Below are 9,276 nucleotides of genomic sequence, written 5' to 3'. Positions count from 1 at the left end.
TGTGGAAATGGTTAGGGAGGCTCCTTACATAAAATGGGAGCTGGAGAGATGGCTCAGCAGTTAAGACTGTTCGCTGCTCTTCCAGAGAACCTGGGTTCAATTCTATTTTTTTAGGTTTATTTATGTATTTAATGAATGAGTGCTCTATCTGAATGCACACCTTTATACCAGAAGAGAGCACTGGCTGCTCTTCCAGAGGTCCTGAGTTCAATTCCCAGCAACTACAAGCAGGCCAGAAGAGGGCACCAGATCCCATTAATAGATGGTTGTGAGGCACCTTGTAGTTGCTGGGAATTGAACTCAGGACCTCTGGAAGAGCAGCCAGTGCTCTTAACCTCTGAGCCATCTCTCCAGCTCTTGGGTTCAATTCTTGTTGTTATTTGTTGTTGTTGTTGTTTTAGATAGGGTCTCACTATGTAGCCTGGGCTGTCCTGGAACTCACTATGCAGACCAAGCTGGCCTTGAACTAGGAGATCCACCTGCCTCTGCCTCCCAAATGCTAGGATTAAAACTGGGTTCAATTCTTAACACCCTCAAGGCAGCTCACAACTATTTATATGTAATGCCAATTCCAGGAAATCCAATATCCTCTTCTGGCCTCTGGGCACCAGGTATACATGTGGTGAATAAGCAATACAGGCAACATACCCACACACATAAAGTAAAAAATTATAGCCAGGCGGTGGTGGAGCATGCCTTTAATCCCAGCACTCAAAAGGCAGAGCCAGGAGATCTCTGAATTTGAGGCCAGCCTGGTCTACAGCACAAGTTCCAGGACAGCCAGAGACCCTATCTTGACAAACATTAAAAAAAAAAAAGTTTAGCCGAGTGGTGGTGGCATATGCCTTTAATCCCAGTACTTGGGAAGTAGAGCCAGGCAGATCTCTTTGAGTTCCAGGCCAGCCTGGTCTACAGAGCAAGGTTCAGGCACCAAAATAACACAGAGAAGTTCTGTCTCTGAAAACAAAACAAAAACAACAACAAAAAAAGTGAGGTTCTAAGTCAGCAGATAAGGGAGACACCTGCACATCCATGCCTCCCCCTACACACATAATTGTCAGGTCCAAAAGTAATGGCTACCTGTGGTACCTCTTAGCATACCAAAATGCATGCTGGCCTCCGGGCCCTCTCAGCATAGAAAATCCCTGCTACAGAGTCCATGCTGGCATTCTGCCTCTTCTCAGCTCTTCTCACCCCGCTCTCCACCTTCTCCAGTTCACCGGTTCTCTCCCCACAGCTTTCATTCCTATACAACCCTGCCATTTCCGCCATGTGCTCTCTGGGGCTCCTCCCCTCCCCTCCCCCATCATAGCCCAGGCCATTCTGCTGGCCATGTTCAGGTCGCTACTTTCTCTCCCTGCTCTGGATTCTTCCGGATGCCTCTGGCTGTTCTCGCCCTCATAGCCACAATCAAGACCTAACCCTCAACTCTACCTTGGAGCAGCCATCTCCTCATTTCATACAATAATGTTTATTGTTGCATTTGTTACTGCAGTCAAGGTCTGGAATCATCCTAGAGTTCATCACCAGACAAGCAGATGAAGAAAGTATGGTACATATGCACAATAGGGTTTTATTCAGTGATAAAGAAAATGAAATTACAACGTTTTCAGGAAAACTGATGGAACTGGAGATCATACAGTTCAGTGAAATGATCCATACGGAGACAAATGTTGTGTGTTTCTCTCGTAGTATGTGGGGTCTAGATTTAAACTCACGCACGTACATAGGATGTGACGGTAGAAAGGGGACTGTGAGACGGAAGAAGAGGAGCAAACAGAGGGAGAAAAGAGAGTAAGAGAGAGTTATGGGAGGACTGGGGAGCCGGCCCAGCTGCTTACCCGGAACATAAACACAGCTGGAGCGGCCATGCGGGACAGTACTGGGTGCAGCTGGGTTGGGTGCCTCACGCCTATATGGCCAACACTTATGAGACTCACAGAGCTTGAGGTCAGCCTTGGCTGCACAGTGAGACCCTGTGAAAACCAAAACCCAGAAGAGAACAGGCTATGAAATTCCAGACCCGCAAAAGCTTCAAGATTGGGGATTTGATAGACATGCAGATTAGTCTCCGCCCTGCATACTCATACCGAATCTGAAACTGGAGAAGGGGAAGCCATCTGTTTTAGCACACGAATTTTCCCCCAGATGACTCTGACACACACCAGAGTTGGAGGAGCTCTGGAAAGTAGACAAAATGGCAAAACCCACTTATCAGAAATGAGAGTAGGACAGGGGTGCCGCTCAGTAAAACCCTTCCTAGAGTTATGCCCAGATGGCAGGGACCCCCAAAAGACCATCTCGGAGACCGAATCCCATACATAAGAGCAAAGAGCCTTTATTTTCAAGCTCAGAGCTTGGACTCTCTGTCTGACCCAGTAGTTAGAGAAGAGAGCCCTGACCCTAGGGGGGGTAGGGTTTTTATCATAACAGAGGTTGGGGTGAGGGGATTTCTAGGGTTCGGGACCCTGATTGGCTGACATTTGTCTAGGGGTATCTGTAAAAGGGAAATAGATGTGTGCTAGGTTCAGGGACATCTGGTGATCTTATCTTATCCAAGAGTTGGAACATTTGGAATGTCTGGTACTTCCCCTTAGATGCTGGTTCATCCCTGGATGGATCCCTGGGTAGTGTTAGCTTATGGCTTTTCCTGGATCGAGTGCTGCCTGCCAGTAAGCCTGTCACAGAAGCTGTGCCTGGGCCTCTAAGCCTGTCATGGCAGCTGTGTGGTCAAGCAGTTTTGGGTCCCTCACACCTAGCAAGCTCGAGCCTCTGGGTTTGCACCAGCAATTGGGTGGGGGAGGGGAAGAAATGGAAGGAGTGCCAGGCGTGGTGGGTCACAAATGTAAGCCTAGCATTTAGAGGCAGAGACAGGAGGATCCCTGTGAGTTTGAAGTCAGTTTGTGCTACAGAATAAGTTCTGGGTCAGTTTAGGGTGAGATCCTGCTTAAAAAAAAGAAAAAAAAAAAAAAAAAGGGAATTGCTGGGCGGTGGTGGTGCATGCCTTTAATCCCAGCACTCTGGAGGCAGAGCCAGGCAGATCTCTGTGAGTTCGAGGCCAGCCTGGTCTACCAAGTGAGTTCCAGGAAAGGCACAAAGCTACACAGAGAAATCCTGTCTCACAAAACAAACAAAAAAGAAAAAAAAAAAAAAAAAAAAAAAAAGGAAGAAAAGAATTGCTGGGCAGTGGTGGTGCACGCCTTTGATCCCAGCAGAGATAGGCAGATCTCTGAGAGTCTGGGGCCAACCTGGTCTACAGAGTGAGTTCCAGAATATCCAGGACTACACATAGAAACCCTGTCTAAAAAAAACAAAACAAACAAACAAACAAAACTGTGTATGTATGTGTGTGTGTGTGTTCGTTTGGAAAAAAAAAAAAAGAAATGTTATCCCATGGCAAGGAATGTGAGAAATGTCAGGAAGTTCCCCTGAAATGATAAGCATTATTTGACCTAGGTGTTGCTTCCTTGTTTATTTGGGAAAATTTACAAATTACATATTTATTTTAAATCTTTTTCAAGACAGGGTTTCTTTGTGTAGCCCTGGCTTCCTGCAACTCACTCTGTAGCCCAGGCTGGCCTCAAACTCACAGAGATCAACCTGCCTCTGCCACCGGGGTGCTGGGATTAAAGGCGTGCGCCACAACCACCTGGCTCCAAATTACATATTTAGATATGTACATTGTTTTCTTTCTTTTTTTTTTTTTTATCTTCTCCTCTCTCCTCCTCTTCCTCTTCTTGCTTTGTTTTGTTTTTGAGTAATGGTCTCATGTATTCCAAGCTGAGTTCAAATCCACCATGTAGCTGAGAATGAGTTTCTGTCTTTACCTCCCAAGTGCTGGGGTTATGGCATGGGCGTGTGTCACCATGCATGTCTTCATTAGGTTTTTAGTTGGTTGGTTTTTGTCCTGTAAGTATATACAGGAGCACTGGAGAATATACAAACTGGCAAAATCCACTTATGCTGTTACCATGCCTGGCATTGCCTCTCTCTCTCTCTCTCTCTCTCTCTCTCTCTCTCTCTCTCTCTCTCTCTCTCTCTCTAACTGCTGCTGCAAACCCAGAGCCTTGAGCAAGCTAGGAAGGGTTTTACTGAGTGGATCCCCAGCCCAGCTCTCATTGCTGACAGACACACAAAGGATTAAAGAGAACTGGGCAGCATTGTGGCTGCCGTGGAGACCCATGCCTCGGTCCCAGCGCTCGGGAGGCAGAGGCAGGCAAAGTTCTGTGATTCGAAGGCCCTCATGGTCTATATCGTGAGCTCTAGGCCAGCCATGGCTACATTTGAGATATGAGGGGAGCAGGGAGAAGGGGCGGGAGAGGGAGAGGTTGAATGAAACCCTGTGAACGGCAGGGAGGCAGACAGCCATCTACAGCGCTGCCCTCCAGCTCTGGGCAGTTCCTTCGGCTGCCAGAAGCTTTTCAGTGATTGCCAACAGAACCTAAGGCTCCTTAGAGTCAAGCTTGGGATCACAGACCTGTCCCAACAGGGGCTCAGAGAAGTCAGTGAGCTATCCAAAGTCCCATTAAGGCAGCCCCAGCGTCCAGGGCTCCTGACTCCCAGGCTAGGCAGCCCCAGCGTCCAGGGCTCCTGACTCCCAGGCTAGGCAGCTGGACTCCACTCCCTTGCGGAAGAGCTGGCAGAACAGAGAGCAAGGAGCTAGTCAACCTCCTCTCCCTCTTGACTCCCTTGACTTGGGTCTTGGGAGGAGGGCCAAGTCGGCCGTGGATGATGCTTTTCTTATCCTGCTGCAACTTCCTTTCTGGGAACCGGGAACCTGATTCTGGGCAAAGACAATAAAATTCATCCGAAGGGCTCCTCCTGCCCCCAGCCGGATGGGCATCACGTGGCTCCCAGTTAGCGAGCCAGGAAAATTCCATCCCTTGCACACTTAGCCTCACACACCCATCTGCTCACTCACTCTGGCACACTTAGCCTCCCTTACGCACCATCTGCATTCTCCACCTCACATTCCTGGCACACTCTTTCCTTCTCAGCCTCTTCCACCTCTCCTGAGGCCTTTCCCTCACTGCCCCATTGACCTCCACAGACCTGCCATGTCCCTAGAGCCACTGAAGTTCCAGGCAGTGGGCGAGGATGAGGAAGATGAGGAGGAGAGCTTAGACTCTGTGAAGGCACTGACAGCCAAGCTTCGGCTGCAGACCCGACGACCCTCATACCTGGAGTGGACTGCCAGGGTCCAGAGCCGGGCCTGGTGCAGAGTCCAAGCCAGACCTGAGCCGGAGAGACCTGGAGCCATCTGTGGCTTTGACTCCATGGATTCTGCGCTTCAGTGGCTCAGAAGGGAGCTGGTGAGTCCATTGAGATAGACGGGCTTGCACAGGGTCTTTGAGCCAGTCTTCGTAAAGACCCAAGTCTGTGGGGTTGGGAGGAGGTGAGACCGGACCACTCTCCAAAGCAGTTCCTCACTGCTGTGCCCTAGCACAGAGGAGCCAGGAATTCAGTCGTGTGTTATTTGCAGAGTCAACTCTGCATTAAAAGATTAGAGCAGGGGTTCTCAACCTGTGGGTCGCGACCTGTTTGTGGGGGTCGAACGGGTTTGTATACCAGATAATCGCATTATGATTCATAACACTAGCAAAATTAGTTACGTAGTAGCAACGAAAATAATTTTTGCTTGGGGGGGGGTTACCACAACATGAGGAACTGTATTAAAGGGTCACAGTGTTAGGCAGGTTGAGAACACTGACGTAGAGAGGAGAGACAACCAAGGAAAAAGTCGACTCTGACTGTGTTGTCAGGTAGATTCTTTTTTTTTTTTTTTTTTTTCTCGAGACAGGGTTTCTCTGTGTAGCTTTGGAGCCTGTCCTGGATCTCACTTTGTAGACCAGGCTCGAACTCACAAAGATTCGCCTGGCTCTGCCTCCCAAGTGCTGGGATTAAAGGCGTGTGCCACCACCTTCTGGTGTCAGGTAGATTCTTAGGAGGGAAGAGTTTTAACTCTAATATGGGCTGTCAACCCTACGTGCAAATACAGCAGAACAGATAATCTGTATTTGCATACTAATGGGTCCTTGGCTTGGTCTGGGAACCACCAGTCTGGAACAAGATCTGAGAGATGGGGAAGGATGAAATTAGGTGAGAAGGGGCTTTGTGGGCTGTTCTAGGCAGAGTGTTCACAGAAAGGGAACAGTGGCTGGTGAGGCTGGAGGCTGGTCCAGCACACTTATGCCCCCTCTTGGTCACAGCAGGAGATGCGTGCTCAGGACCGGCAGCTAGCGGGGCAGCTGCTGAGGCTGCGGGCCCAGCTGCACCGACTGAAAGTGGACCAAGCCTGTCACCTGCACCAGGAGCTGCTGGATGAGGCGGAGCTGGAGCTGGAGCTGGAGTCCGGGACTGGCCTGGCTCTGGCCCCGCCGCTGCGGCATCTGGGACTCACGCGCATGAACATCAGCGCCAGACGCTTCACCCTCTGCTGAGGGCACTTGGGTGTCTCCTGGACTAGCTGGGAAGAAGGAAGAGGTGCCCCGGAGGCTCCGGCATCTGCTGGGGGAGAGGGCACGCTTAGCTTTCTGAAAGTTGAATTCATTCGGAAAGCACAAAGCCCCAGGGTGAGGGGAAAAGAGGGAGCTCAGGCCCCCAAATTTCTTAATAAAACCCACTGCATCCCATCAAAGTTCTGCGTCCTCCACTGAGGTTGAGGGCGATTGTTGCATCTCTACCCTGGGCCACTGGGACCAGGGACTTAACGACAGGAGACAGACTCTGCTGAGGGTAGATGGCATCCTGTCTCCCCAATAGCTCCAGCTTTATTTCTCCACCTTATCAAATCAGAAGTGAGGAAAAATTATAAAGATTTATTGCATTTTTTTAGTTTTGTGTGTGAGTGCCCAGAGAGGCCAGAAGAGATTATTGGAGTAGCTGGCACTGGAGTTACAGGCAGTTGTGAGGTACTTGATGTGGATGCAAGGAACTGAACCCAGGTCCTCCGGAAGAGGAAGTGCTCTTGACTACCCAGTCACCTCTCTGGACCCTAAACTTAAAATCCACGTCACTCTCATGGCTGGTGGCTTAGGTAAATTGAGGGTTAGGAGGATGTAGAAGCTGAGAGTTCTGTATTCAAAAGCAATCCCCCTTCTCCATTAGACCATGGAGAGATCAAGCCAGTATAATGTGCCTTTAATCTCAGCACTCAGGAGGCAGAGACAGGAGGATCGCTATGAGTTTAAGGTCATCCTGATCTACATAGTGAGTTCCAGGCCAGCCAGGGCTACCTAGAGAGACCCTGTCTTTAAAAAATCCCAAAATAGCCAGGAGGGCGTTGGTGGTGGCCCACGCCTTTAATCCCAGCACTCTGGAGGCAGGGGGCAGGCGGATCTCTGAGTTTGAGACCAGCCTGGACTACAGAGTGAGTTCCAGGACAGCCAAGGCTACACAGAGAAACCCTCTCTCAATAAAACAAAATAACAAAAAGAAACAAACAAGAATCCAAAAATAAATAAAAATAAGCTGCTACTTCTTACTCCACAGGCAGCTAGGTAAGCCTTACTTTGGAACGCCCTTGCTCCTCAGTACCCTTCCCCCAGACACGAGCTGAGGTGAGCTGTGAAATGCTAAGGTTCTCAGCGAGGGGAGCTGGGCCCTGCACCAGGTCCGGAGAGCACATCTGTTAGCTCCGTCACTGGGGAGGTTTTTTTTTCTTCTTCTTCTGTGTCTTTGTTTCTCTGTGACTCTCTTTGTCTGACTTTCCAACTCAGGCTTCCTCCCTCCCCCACCCCCATTTCCTGTCCCCCCTTCCCTCTGCAGTGGAGGTGCATACTGCTTCAGCTTCCGCCTCACAAACCCCAACAATGCTCTGTGGGCTCCCCTCCCCCACCTGCTCCCTCAGCCTAGCCCAGGAGGTGACACATTTACACTTTCCTTCCAGTGAGGTCAGGACCCATTCTTGGGCCTGGCAGGGGCCGTCGGGGGTTCCTCCTGTCACTGGTGACCTGGCCCTCTGCCTAGGATGGGCACCGTCCCCATTTTTGTCCTGCCTGCTGCTGGCTGTAAAGCTCTTACCTCCTGCGGACACCAGGATTTCTGTTACCTGGGCAATATGCTTGCTCTGTCTTCCACCCATGACAAGCAGTGTTATGGTAGGGGTGTGGCCTTGCCTCTACTCCAGTTATGATCTTTAGCTCTGTTGTTCTGCCTTCTGCCTGTTACTATAGTCTTCAATTAATCATCTATCAACCTATCTATCTATCTATCTATCTATCTATCTATCTATCTATCTAGATATTGAGACAGGGTTTCTTCATGTAGCCCTGCCTTTCCTGGAACTCACTGTGTAGCCCAGGCTGGCCTGGAACTCACTGTGTAGACCAGGCTGGCCTGGAACTCACAGAGTTCCTCCTGCCTCTGCCTCTCAAATGCTGGGACTAAAGCTGTGTGCCCCCACGTCCCAGCCTGTCACTCTAGTCTTAAGGACGTGGGATGTCCGTGTGTTCCTCCTGTAGGAGGCCTGCCCTGTGACTCTAACACAACTGTTGTCCTGTGCCCCGAGATGACATGGACACTGCTCTGTCAGCGACTGTGGTTGCTGCTTTTACTGTGATACATGCAACCCTGCCACCAACCATTTCACAGAGTTATTGTCTAGGCTTCAACTCTGAACAGAGATGCCTTTGGCTGTCAGACTAAATTAAAGGCCACCTAGTTCTTGCACAGCGTGACTGTAGCACGATTTCCCTTCCCTGTGAGCTGAACGTGTAGCTCGGGGGGGGGGGGGGGGGCGCAGAGGCTCCCTTTGGATCTCTTTCCTGGGCGTATTGTGGAGGACAGGAAGGTAGGGCTCCATCCAACATCCTTTCTTGCCAGGTATAATGACACACTCCTTTGCAGTGGGGAGGCAGAGGCCGGTGATCTCTGTGAATTCAAGGACACACTGGTCTGGTCTACATAGTAAGTTCCAAGCCAGTTAGAGTTACACAATAAGACCCTCCATTAAACAAAACAAAACTCTCCTTGTTTTTTTTATTATTATTACTATTGTTGTTGTTGTTTTGAGACAGGGACTCATGTGGTTCAGGCTGGCCTGAAACTCTGTGTATAGCCACTACTGCCCCCATCTCCAGAGTGCTGGGATTATAGACCCTTGGCATCACACATGGACCTCCCCTCAATACCCCCGCTCTAAGTGCCACCCTCAGTATGACTAGGGGCTGACCCAGAGACGTCTGGGACCCCAAGAGGCCGAAGGGTCTAGGGCTATGGCGGCAGGAAGCTTGGGGTGCTAGAGGCTTGTGGTTGGGCTGCTGGGGCTGGGTTGGC

The 9,276-nt window shown here is 50.1% G+C and overlaps 1 protein-coding gene across 2 annotated transcripts; it reads left to right on the top strand.

Annotated features, from left to right (window-relative positions):
• The first annotated feature begins 4,826 nt into the window (after window positions 1-4,826).
• On the top strand, window positions 4,827-6,637 carry Fam167b (family with sequence similarity 167 member B). Of its 2 annotated transcripts, none has more exons than XM_015987864.3 (2): window positions 4,827-5,312; window positions 6,213-6,637. In XM_015987864.3, the coding sequence occupies exons 1-2, from the start codon at window positions 5,058-5,060 to the stop codon at window positions 6,438-6,440; spliced, it is 483 nt and encodes a 160-aa protein (XP_015843350.1). In that variant the 5' UTR covers window positions 4,827-5,057; the 3' UTR covers window positions 6,441-6,637. The 2 variants fall into 2 exon arrangements, with proteins under 2 accessions (XP_015843350.1, XP_006994437.1); XM_006994375.4 differs by having other exon boundaries at window positions 4,835-5,312; window positions 6,210-6,637.
• The last annotated feature ends 2,639 nt before the right edge of the window (window positions 6,638-9,276 follow it).

This window comes from Peromyscus maniculatus, chromosome 2 (assembly GCF_049852395.1).
Source record: "Peromyscus maniculatus bairdii isolate BWxNUB_F1_BW_parent chromosome 2, HU_Pman_BW_mat_3.1, whole genome shotgun sequence".
Lineage (NCBI taxonomy): Eukaryota > Metazoa > Chordata > Mammalia > Rodentia > Cricetidae > Peromyscus > Peromyscus maniculatus.
Note: the sequence above shows the minus strand (reverse complement) of the source record. Positions and strands in the feature narration are given on the sequence as shown.